Source organism: Polyodon spathula, chromosome 23 (genome assembly GCF_017654505.1).
Source record: "Polyodon spathula isolate WHYD16114869_AA chromosome 23, ASM1765450v1, whole genome shotgun sequence".
Taxonomy (NCBI): Eukaryota; Metazoa; Chordata; class Actinopteri; order Acipenseriformes; family Polyodontidae; genus Polyodon; species Polyodon spathula.
In genome coordinates this window covers 22,797,316-22,810,397 of record NC_054556.1, presented here as the reverse complement: position 1 = coordinate 22,810,397, position 13,082 = coordinate 22,797,316, and the positions used below count along the sequence as shown (strand labels likewise).

General features: G+C 39.9%; 1 protein-coding gene across 5 annotated transcripts in view; it reads right to left on the bottom strand.

Moving 5' to 3' along the window:
• LOC121297896 (zinc finger and BTB domain-containing protein 46-like) overlaps positions 1–13,082 on the bottom strand; it is a 43,128-nt gene that overhangs the window by 14,852 nt on the left and 15,194 nt on the right. For all 5 annotated transcript variants that reach the window (XM_041224512.1, XM_041224513.1, XM_041224510.1 and 2 more), the window contains exon 2: positions 10,205–11,165. In XM_041224512.1, coding sequence (XP_041080446.1) covers positions 10,205–11,132 — 928 coding nt within the window. In that variant the 5' untranslated portion in view covers positions 11,133–11,165. The remainder of the gene's footprint in view (positions 1–10,204; positions 11,166–13,082) is intronic.

Sequence of the window (13,082 nt, the reverse complement as noted above, 5' to 3'; positions counted from 1 at the left end):
AAACGATGTAGTCCAAAAGTCCAGTCCAGTTATTGAAGAGTACGGCAGACTATGTTCCTTCGATTTACTCCAGGTTTCAAACACTGTCTCACTCGCCTCCAAAAAGTGAGGCCCCGCACAAATGAACAGCTGGAAGGGGTTATGCGTTATAGACGACACAGACAAATGATAAAGTTAATTAAGCTGGGGGAGCAGGGTTTGGGTCAGGGGCACGGGGTTAAGACGTTAATTAAAACAGCAACCCCCCCCCCCGCCACACACACACACACAACTTGAAGTCACAGTGCCAGTCGACAGAATGGATTTGGAAACAAACCAATCAGTAACACCACTACAATATAATGCTTTCAATTTACTGTACTGCTCCCTCACCCCATCCCAGTCTTATCACTAAAAAAAAAAAAAAAAAGGTTTCACTGCTTCACCAATACCAGAAGTAAAACAAGTCAAAATAATTATGATGCATTCTTCCAAACAGAATCTCCATTTAATATGGTTTCCATGGCAGCAGGCAACCCCTGGCAGGAACATTTGTTCTAAAATAAACACCCTTTTGAAATTACTGAAACTTTGTTTCTCAGTATGTAACAAAGGCCATTAAAAACAGACACACTGAAGTGCATAACCAGTATTGTACAAAGTGGTCCTTGGTTCTATACTACAGTGATATCTATTGATACCTGAAATACTATCACAGTACAAGCTGTCCAAGGAATAATTTGTCCTAAAAGTAAATCTACTACATATTTCATGTACTATAGGATTTTCTTAGCAACACTTTAAAGGTGTGTTTTTTTTTTTTTTTTTTTTTAAATAATATTCAGTGTTAAATCAACTTCTACAAGAAGGCAGGACAAAACTAATCCCACATCAATACATGGACTGGATCAAGCAGCTATGGAAGGATCTTAATTTCAACATATGGGGGAGGAGGTCAGCTCTTGGGGCACTCTCCTCCTTCAACTGCAGGCGACCCCTCCCTGACAAACTCAATACCGCCATTGTTCCACTGTGCTTTGAGATATCCTGGTCTTGCTCTAGTGAATCCCATCCCCTCCCCCACATACCAGCCTTACTTATTAACACACACTTCGGGAACAGGTTCTTTGTTGCTTGACAAACAATCCTTTAATTATAGAAAGCAACATGAAAAACAGTCCTCAATTCTAAAAGAAGACTCACCACAGTATTCTCCAACTGGGTATGTTTACTTTACACTCTATTATAACAGTGCAGGTGCATCTCAATCATACCGACACCAACACAAACAAATACCTTCTTGGGTCATATGAAGGGAAAACAACTACAACTGCACTCTAAAAAATACACCAACACACTGTCCCATTTAATGAAGAGCCAGTCCTGGAATCTAAATACTTCTTCATCTGAACGATTCTAAATGTGTGCTGTAGACTCTTCAAGCTGTGCTGCCGACTACTGAAATCCTCAAGGATTACAGTTCACTGTCTCGTGTGCTGCTTGTGTGACACAAGTACACAGCCTTTTAATAGGCAACACCTCAACAGTGCTTTCCTGCGCACCTGGACAGGAGACTCACCCTCCAGAACTGAAACACAAAACTATCCCATTTACTATATTATCACTCTCACCAATTCTGCAGTTCCCAAGCAGTCACCAGTGCTGGTCCTGCACTCCCTGGAAGTATTGCACAATAAAGTATTTTTGCAATGTTGGCTGTCAAGACTGGTACAGCATCCATGTGATTCCAGTGCTGGCAGCAAGAACAAAAGCAAGAGGGTAAAAGCAAAACATTCCAGATTTTACTTTTTATTGTGACAACTGGGTTGAATGAAAAAATAAGTGATTGCGGTAGACACCTTAGCAAATATACTTGACAGTGTTGTGAATGTTATTGACAATGCATCCCTTTAAATACCTTTTGTCTTTAAAATAGATATTCTTTAAAATAGATGTCTTTAAAATAGATATTTTGAGACAGCAGAAGCTTTTCATTTCAAGACAGACAATCTGGATGGACACTGCCTTATGCAATACTGGCATGATGCATAATAACAGAAGGATCTGGAGAAAAAAAAAATTATTTTTAAATACTTGCTGTTAAACTTGAGCAAAATCATGCATCTTTTCAACTGTAGTTTTGAAATGTACAGCACATCCTTCTTCATATCTAACTGCTTTCAAAGACTTCAGATTAAACAACAACACAGCACTAGAAATGAAATGCAAAAAGGTATGGGGGGGGGGGGGGGGGGGGTCCACAGAACAAACAGCATTAACATTTTTTTTTTTTTTTGTTTTTTTTTTTTCTTTTTATTCACCGTTGCAACTCCCTGGCGACTCTGGAAACGGTGGCTGACACACGCGTCCTCCAGAATGTGCCCCTGTCAAGCAGTCTTTTTTCGCACTGCAGAACCACAGCGAAGCCACCAGACCTATAGCGCAGGAGGACAACACAGATCTGAATGGATGTCCACTGCAGACCCAGAGGCGCCCTATCAGCCACAGGGGCCGCTGGTGCGTGGTGAACCATGTATTGCCCTGCCGACCTAAGCCCTCCCTACCCGGGCGGCGCTCTTCCAATTATGCACCGCCCCTTTGGAACTTTCAGCCACAGTCGGCAATGGCAAGCATTAACACTTTTAAAAGCAATCTTCCTTCCAGAAAATGATTCATTGTGCCAACCACAGCTAAAAAGACTAGGTTTGGTGATTGTATTACCCATTTTTTCTCACTCAGACCCGTTACTTACGAAAAACACTCTGGTATCTCCGAATAGATAATCGCCTCCTCTTTAAAAATATGCTAAATATCTGAATGAGGAAGACATCTTACAGGTAGAATGGTAGGAATGTTCTCCTTTTTCTAAGTAAGCAGTACAACTGGGGATGGGGCGTTTGTTACCAGATAACTTCACTCACCACTACTTGTTCACTAAATATCTTGGAATCCCTGAATAGAAAAAAAAACCCTCTTTACAAATATGAAAGTACCCCAAATATGATCCATTTACTACCAATGCGGAGACACAATGATCCAGTTACTACCAACATATTTAGCAAGAAAAAGACAGGCAGTACAATCCCCACCCACTAGTCTTGTAAATAATACTTTGGCTTCTTGCATCTTCCGCATAGAAGACTTGAAAGGGTACAAAGTAATTTTCAAAAGAAAGGGGGAGTCAAACACTCAAAGAAAAGAGCTCAAGAATTCAGGAGGCAATTTAAAAGAAGTGTGGGAGAGGAGAATGAAAAAATGCAGGGTAAAAAGGGAGGAAGGAAAGGTTATTTTTTTTGTGCGTTTTTAGGGACTAACCAGGCCACATTCTCCACCAGGGAGGGAGGGAGGGAATAAATCAAACAGCCCCGTGAGGCTAAAAGAAGGGGGCAGGATTGCCAAACTCGAGGTAATCTGGGGAGTGAATGCAGCTTAACAGTGCAGGGAGAGGGAGCGGGACAGCAAGCGCTCCAGCTTCAGTTGAGTGCCTGGGGAAAAAGGAATGCAGGGTGGGGAAGGGAAACAAGCACGCAGGGCTTTGTGCTAAAGGCAGACTGAGGGAGGGTGGAACCACTTCAAATCCAGGGAGTAGTCTAAAAAAAAAAAAAAATGGGTTTAAACGGCACGCAATAATGTGTCTTTAGACACTGAATAAAAAATAATTAAAAAGCAGCAGCACCAGCTAACTCCCCAATTTCTGCATTCCAACCGTACATTGTGAGGTTTCATGGTATATTTTTATTACAGGTGGTAGTCCATAGTATCATAGATGAGTTTTTAAAAAAGCACTGTAGTGGAAACAGGCAGCATTCTAAAACTAATTTACCACAAACCAAACAAGAAACTTGATGATGGTCAAAACTGGTTGGAGAGCTGTGCTAAAAGTTAAACAAAAAAACCTCTCATACTGCTGCACTGAATTGGCGTGGGTTCACATCCTGCAGGTTACCTGTGTCTGCATGCTTTAAGATGAACAGCTTCAGTACTGCTGGGTGCTAACCCACTGAATTCACTCGTCCAATCCTGGACCAATACATGACATTTCAAACACATATATTCTAAAATCACATTAAGAAAACAAAAACTGAACAAAGTGGTTTTAAATTGATTTTTTTAAAATAAAGTAATCATAAAAAATAAATATTAAAATCGTGCTGTTGATTTGTTCCCACTTGATTGTTTTTTTATTGCCAGAGGAGCCATAACTAATGGTGTTGAAATTTATTTTATACGATATAAGCAAGCCTACAGCCACTGGACAGTTCATGTCATAGTCATATATTAATTTAGGCTACAGGAATGTCACTTTAGGTTCCAGCTAAAGTCGTACCACTTGTACGTTACAACATGCACATGTATTTGCTGAGAAGCATTTTATATATTGCAAAAAAACTAAAATAATAATATGCAAAAATGTGTAAACTGTTCATTGTCTGAGGTCAAATTAAGTTGTCTTTTTATTGATTTATTAAATAAAATGAACTGTTCCGTGTTTAAAAAAAAAATAAAAAATACACAACCTTAATTAATAAACAGGTGAATAACTTTGTTTAAATGAAAGCATAAACATGGCATACAAAATAAATAAATAAATAAATAAATAAATAAATAAAAAGCAAATCTGCTGTTTCAGACAAAACTAGTGTTCAGGTCTATAAAATGGAAAAGGATAATTTGGTAGCAAAGGAAACGTCCTCAGTAAGTCAGCGGAATGTGGAATAAGTATATTTGAACCTCTGAAAGAATGATTTCTAGGGGTGGCGTTACACAGCAGACAAGAATCCATCACCCCACAGACACTGGCTCCAGCTATCGCAGGGCGGACAATCAGAACTGGAAACAGACCGCTGTCCTTTCTCACTTCAAGGAACCCTGTTCTGACGACCTAAAGCAAAGATTGCAGGTGTCCGATTTCAGGACCCTGTGGTGTGGTTTAGCAACCCTAAATACATGGAAGGGGCTGAGAACAATGCACTACCTTATTTCTCTGTGATTTACTACACATCAGTTTAAGAAATCCTGGCATAATATGTAACCCCCCCCCCCCCCCCCCCCCCCCCCCCCCCCATCATGTATATTACGATGTATATATTACAACATGTTTTCAAGCATTTTTTTTTTTTTTAAGTTGGGGCTAGCTTTTGATTTGACAATAATAGATACGTATGTATTTATTTATTTATTTATTATTGTACCATTGTGATCACTTTTACAAGGAATGTAATGACAATTTATAAATATGCAACAATAAAAAAAAAAAAATTCTCATCCCTGATTTTATCCTTTCCAGCCTCCTGAACAACCATCATGTAGACTTTAGGACAATTTCTTTTTTTTTTTTTTTTTTTATTTGCTCTCTTTGCCATTTCTTTACCAGGCTTGAGGGACTTGTCAGTGGGAGTGAGATCTGCCCTATAGCAGGAGGTCTCATTCAGCAGAATGCTCCGACTAGGCAAGCCTGACACACCCAGAGGAAAAACACCCATCCTGTCAGAGCAAACGCCTATCCATATACACTGGCACTACACTTCACTGCCTTTTAATTAAACTGGGCAGACTTACAGCACAGCGAGGGGGGAGACAACAAAACAAGCAAACACAAACACTTGCCACAAGTCATGTATGATCAAAATCCTACAGCACATTGGTGTCCTAGTTTCTCTACAGTCACCGCTCCCACTAGAAGCAATACTGCACTGTTAGTGTTTCTTCCATTGGGCACAGCGTCTACAGAGAAACTTGATTGTACAAGCTCATCAGTTATGTAACACCTGGTACAGTGATACTGAACACTGTTGTTTGTTTTTTTATTTTTAATATAATTGTGCATGCAACAAACATGTAAGGCCTTGATCAGATAGGGAGCATTCTCTTATGTGAAGGTCTCACTATGGGTCTTTTACAATTGTTTACCAAATAATGAACAGTTGGATTATTAGGAAACAAATCTGCACTGTATCTTCAAAGATGCTGTTCAGAATCCTGTGACAGACCCACAGACAGTATCAATTAGGGTCTTATTCCAATAGGAACAATCTTCATGCAGCTGATCCAGGCTCACAATGCCATTTTTAAAAGGTGATTTCAAAATCAGCAAACTGTGGGATTTGTGTACCGTTACAGTTTCACAAAACCTGTTCAGTCAACTATCTAAAATAACAATATTACTTTGTATTAATAAATAACTTACTTAATTTATTAACTAAGGTTTACAAAATCAGGTAAATGCATGAAGTACACTGAACACTAGAATTACACCGTTTAGATTGTTCACAGTTTTCCCCTAAACTTTGAATAGAAAATAAACATAACTAATAGCAACCTATGCCAGAATATAAGAATACCCCTTTGTATCAAAATAGAGAACAGATCAGTCACCCACTCTCTTGCCTCCCTCTGACGTTTCTTCCCATTTCAACTTTAAAGCATACAAAATGTGCCAACAGGACATCCTGTAAAAGAGGTGCTGCATCTTACTGGGTCTCAGCTTAATGAGCAAACCATCACAGTACAGAGCTGTAACTTGGCCCTTACCTACACCTGTATCTGTGATTTTCCCCCTCGGTGGGGGTTGGGGTGGGTGTGGGGGTTCTGAAACAAGTCTATTCTGTTTATTTTCAAAGCTGTTTCTGAACTGGCCATCGTCATTCGTATCTTAAAAAAAGGAGGCAACTAAATCACGCTGGAGAGACACACTGGGAAGAGAGAAAATAAGACAGAGGCGAAGTGAGAAAAAAATGGCGAAATCCTAGGTGACGACTATTCTATTCAACGCATTCACACAGAGGAGAGCTGCAGGGTTCCTGGGGTTAAAAGGAGTTTCTTCCAACAATAGTTCTTTCCATTTCCTTTGTAAGATACAGAACAGTGTAGGAAGACATACAAAAAATTACAGGAGATGAAACCAATTCAAACGTTTGAAGACTGAAAAGGATTCAAATTCTTCTCGGTTTTAAATATGAAATCTATTTTGGTTTTAATGGAGTGGGAGTACATAAAACAAAAATATTAAACCGAAAAAGGGGAGAGAGAGGGCCTAGGGTTGAAATATGTTCTCGGTATTTTAAATGTTCAACCTATTTTAAGTTTAATGAAGTGCAAATACTACAGGGATGTTTAACTGGAACATTAAAAGGAGTGGGTGAAAAGGGGCTTAAATTCATTATTTCAAGCTTTAACCTTTGCACAGCTGAGAATTCATTCAAAGTGAAAATAAAAACAGGGAAAATGTTCTATAAAGTGGTGCCTTTCACAGCACTTAAAACTATATTTCACAGAACATTTTATAATTGTAAGGCTGAACAAATTGAAAATAACCAACATCTGACTTCACAGCATATACATGTGCTTGCAAGACTTCAAAACCACCTTGAAGTGTTAATTACCTCTGCAATATCCTGTGTCGTCTGTATCGCAACAATATATGGTTCGACATAAGTGTGACTCTCTTGATATTTTTTGTTCACTTTTCCCGTAAATTAACGTGTGAATAATTGTCTGTTGTATAGACAATTATCTAAAACACTGCAGTTTCCAGATAACGCTTTCTCCTGCAACAATGCTGGGTTTCTGTTCCCACTTTTTTCCAGTAGGGAGCATGGTCTGGATATACTGTAACATCTGAGAAAAATGTATTCCCCCAGTTGATTTACTACCCATGATGTGTTGAAAAAAAAACAAAAAAAAAAAAAACACATCGAATGAAAGCAGGAATTTGTTGAAAAATATATTGTTGCAATACAGGCAACACGGGATACAGCAAATGTAATGTGTTTGTTGTAAAAACTGCAGGGTGTTACGTGTCTATCATTCATATTATTGACACTGTACAGCCTTTTATGCAGATAAAGATTGGATTGGAAATTTCAGCATTTGGTTCTTAGGTTGAAACTATAACCATGTCTGCAGTATCTATGCAGGTCATTGTGAAAATGGAAAACCCAGTGCAAAAACGATTGCTTTAGATAAACAAAAGGTTTACATTTTGTGAGATACCAATCTAAAAAAAACCAAAAAACACGCACACAACACGGTACTGTACAACAGTGGGTCGGTCTCATTTAGAAAATAAAACCCCCCCACCTAACCAGACAGAAGCTTTGGTGGGTTTCCCCTGAGTCTCATATCTGAGGAAGAACTTCCTGAAAACGTACATGGGGGCGACAGGCTCAAGCACAGTGCAGCGAGTCAAAAGGCTCACCCAGTTTCCAGAACGTCGTCACAAACCACAAAAACATCTTTATTTCAATAAAGACCTACTTGATTGTACATAAATCATTTTAGGAAGTCAATCTGCCCTTTTACAGCTGTAAGTTTTAACAATGACCACTTGACCAAACACCTTGTTTGACTTACAGGAGTAGAACTTGGGAATTTTACACTGTGACCTTTGTAAGAACAAGAACCCGTGCCCTTCAAAAATCGCTCAAACTGGAAGAGGAGAACTGGAATGTCACGGTTGCGGTCGGTGCTAAAATGTGGTGGGAATATAGTGGCATTGCATCCTATTAAAACTCTTCCACTTCTGCAGTCATTTCTTTGTGATATGAATCCTTCTCTTCATCGGTACAGGTTAGAGTTGTTAAGAAATTATTCTATTGATTTCCCCTGTGTAGTTCCACAACAGGACGCAGGTAATTGCATATCGAACAGTGAAATGCAGTGTAGAAGAGTCTTTTACGCACAGAGGTTAATAAACATTTAATCTTCTCGTTTGAACTTCTGGTAAACTCCCTTAGAGTGTTGTTCTCCAAGACCCACTCCATAATTAAATCTGTTATAGGAACCAGGCCTACTTTTACTCCAAGTGCCAAAACGCTGATAATTATTATTATTAGTTTATTTAGCAGACGCCTTTATCCAAGGTGACTTGCAGAGACTAGGGTGTGTGAGCTATGCATAAGCTGCAGAGTCACTTACAACAACGTCTCACCCGAAAGCACATGGAGGTTAAGCGACTTGCTCAGGGTCACACAGTGAGTGAGCCGGTATTTAAACCAGGGACAACCCTTTTCTTTAACCACTGAACCACATGATCATAATCTTAATGCACTTAAAGATCGATATAATAAAATGGGATAGTCATCAGTATAAATAGCTGAACTCCAACACTGTATAACACTGTACTAGGAATTAAGTTACTGTTTCCTATGGTTTGAATTTGCTATTTGTTTCACAAAAAAAGTGGCACATACTTTGCAAACTTCTGTCCCACACCTTCTCATCCTTATATGTAACAATAACAAATGTCTATTTTTATATAGCGCCACTATCACAAAGCAACTTACAGAGATTGGCTGTGAACTGTGCATTATATGCAGAGTCACCTATAATAGATTATAGATCACTGATTTAACATCTCATCCACAGGATGGAGCACAAGGAGGTGACTTGCTCAGGGTCACACAATGAGTGAGTCAGTGGGATTTGAACCAGTCACCTTCTGGTTACAAGAGCTGGACTTTAACCACTGGACCACACTGCCTCCAATAGGAAAGAGATGTTAAAAGCACAAGAGGACAAGGACGACAAAAGGACAAGGCCTCATCTCAGAGACTGGATGAGAATGCTGTCTCATTCAAAGCAATGCCTTTATCCCATGCTCTTGTGTCATAGTGCTAAACTATATTGTATAAAATGCAGCACAGCAATTCTAATCATAAGTCAGTTTTGTTTAGTAAAACAGAGAACATCAAAAATGAATCCCTGAAGCACCCAATAAAACTTGTCACCGAAGTGACTTTGATAGTTTTACTTTTGTTCTTCTCACATGAGGTTATCAAAGAGATATGGGCAGTGAGGCAAAATCATTAAGACAGACATTGTCCACTATTTAGAGTTTTTTCACACAGATCAACAGAGTTCTTGCCATTAAGAGTTGTGCCTCTGAAACTGGAAATGGACCAGACCATTCATGGACAGAAAACCTCTTGCATACTCTTGAATAACATCACCTTTGTCCTCACAGAAGAGCAGTGTGTTAAAACATAGCTTTAGAATAGATGCAACAGTGCAACAGAGGAATTAAACATCACTGAGATGCTCATTTAGTTCTTGATGGGCCACGTTTTATACCAACAACAAAATGAGCCCGGGACTGCCACAATATCCCACAATTAACCAGATGTAATGAAATGTTACATTCCATAGAAATTGAGCAAATGGGCTCATTTGCATAATATTTAACAACTGTAAGAGCAGTTGTGGAGATGAGAACCCTGTTTCTTACCTGGAATATCCTGGCTGTTGTAGGTCCAGCCAGAGACGGAGAGGATGGACGGCATGGGTGAGCTGGCCCTGCTGTCGTCTTCTACTTGCTGCGTGATGTGACGCACCGTGTCCTTATTTTTCCGGTTCTTCCTGCGCCCGGACCCAGATGGCTGCCAGCTCTCACCACTGCCCTGCTCCCCTAAAGTGTTCTGTGCAGAAGTAGATCCCTCTTTCCTGTAGTTCGAGGGGGATACCTGCTCCTCTTTAACCTGTACAGGCCGGAATTCACTGGACCACAAGGACTGTGAAGAAATGTCATCGTGGCTGTCGCTTTTGGGCTCCTGGTCCTCTTTACCATATGTGCTCCCTCCTTCATGGCAGCTGGCAATGGCCGAATCGCCGGAGGAATTGGCAGGGCTGGTTCTCCGTGCCAGCCAAGGAGAGGTACTCCTGCCTGACATCATTGACACCAACGCTTCTGCATTGCCGCTTCCCCCGGTGGCCGCGTTCATCTCAAAATCAACCAGCTCGTCCGACAACTCCGAGCGGATGCTAATGTCGAGGGCAGCTTTGATGAAGTTGTGACATGCCTGGACGATGTCGGTCATCTGCAGGTAGCTTGCCGCTGACATAACCTCGATGACATTTTTGCTGGTCAGAGCCAAGTGGGCGGAATACATGAAGTCCAAGATGGTTTTGAAGCCCTGCGCTGTGACAATGTCCAAGTGTGTGACAGTGGCCTGCTCGGAGGTCTTCTTAACCTGGCAGTACAGGGTCTTGAAGTAGCGACTGCTCCCCAGCAGCACGTTCTTGTGCGCTTTGAAGATCTTGCCCTCCACGATGATGCACACGTCGCACAGGATGCCGTGCTGCCGCTGCTCGTTCAGTTCCCGCAGGAGCTGTCGGTAGTGAGACGTGATCTCCATGTCTTCCTTCCTGTTATTCATTTGACAATCTGGCGGGTTCTCCTCCTGCAGATTCTGCAATAAAAAAGCAAATCTATTTAAAACAGCAGCTCCAGGCAGCTTGTCGACAGCAGCCAAGTAGCCAAGGATGTGTGTTAAAAGGAATTGTTGCACCTCTTTGATTTAAACAACATAAAATACTGGTTCTCAACTGCAGTCCTTCTGGAGGGGGGGCAGTACGGGACTAACAGCCCAGGATTTTGTTTCCACTGGTACCTAAATATGAATTTTAAATCTACTTACCAGTGCCCATAAAACACAGTATTACACATTTGGCTGGTTTAACAGATGCTGATTAGCAGTAATCTTGGACTACTGTATCTTTCCTAAGGCAACATTCGCAATTTCAAAGTCAGTGCTAATCAGGGTCTGTTAAATCAGCCTATAGGAGATTAACATCAATATAATTGATTAGAATCCAAAAATAACTCCTAGACTGTAATGGGTACCCAAGGATCCAAAGTTGAGAAACACCAAAAAGTGTAGCAATGTACACTTCAGATCTGAATCCTCAACAGGTGTGCCAATGCCTAACTCGGAATGATTACTACAGCACAGATGCACTAAATTATGTTCACTCTTGTGTTGGAACACCTAGTGCAGCAACCCAAAGACTTGTCCTTCTAAGGTAATCAATAACACAGGTCTCCTAAGCTCTCCAAATAGAAGACACGTATATTACATGTAATAAGTACATTAACAGTGTGTTAGCTAACATTAAGACACATAGTCTTACCAACCAAAAGTTTATTTCTGCATTTTTTATTTATTTATTTATTTATTTTTAAATCCTGTCCGATACAATTATTGTAACATAAAAGGCAGCTCCAGATCCGGGATGTGACAGCAACATCTGCTGCAGGGCCGGCACATTTGAGGTTTATGTTTATAAAAGTTCTTCAGAATCTGATGGCTTGTAAAATCAAATAAATCCCAAGCATTTCCAATGTCTACTTGGACAAACACACACTATCTTTGTACACAAAATAGAGCAAACGGAACTACAGAGGCATGACATGAATTCAGAATTGTATTGGTTAACCTCAACTGTCCATGGTACTGCTGAAACTGCAAGTGCTGCTTTTTCAGGTCGCTTGAGAAAATGTTTACCTCCAGCCAGATGCAGTGTTAACAGAAAAAAGCCATGTGCTGTAGCATAAAAAAACATTTTTGCAACACCCAAAGCATATTTTACTGATTCATTGTATTACACATCAGCCTTTCACTTGTAATGCTTCCAGATTTTAATGGTCACATCTCTTATGCGTCCTGACAAATCACCACCAAAAAAGTTGGATTTTAAACCCTATCGTACCCCAAAACTTGGTTGTTAGGTTTTTTTCAGGCAAAGCTCAAAATTTACAGTTTTAGACTGATCAGATCAATGGGTCAAAAGGAAGTTACACCTGAACAAAGTTTTTGACCTTTGATCCCCAAAAATGTGTGTGTGTATATATATATATATATATATATATATATATATATATATATATATATATATATATATTCTTTCAAATTTGCAGTGCGATTTCCAATAAAATGACAAGTCTGTAGCACAAACCGCTTTTGAGTACAGGGTTGGTTAACATTAAGCGGGGTACCCACCAACCACATTTTGACCTCTCTAATTTTTGACCCCTTTATCTGATCATTCTAAAAATGTATATGTGAGTTTGTTTGCCTGAAACAACCCCAAGGGTAAATTGGAGATGGTGGGATACTGTATTCTGACCACCTGATTATCATTCCAAGGAGATGGACAAATTGAAAGGGCACAAAACAAAACACGCAAACCCTTTAAAGCACCTTCCTAGTTAAAACAAGCTATCTTCTGTAGTGGGATTTTAAGAGAAGTATTTCCATTTTTCTTCAAAAACTGCAAAAATGTAATTAGCATTTGCATGCAGTATTAAGAGCCTATTGTTTACTTTT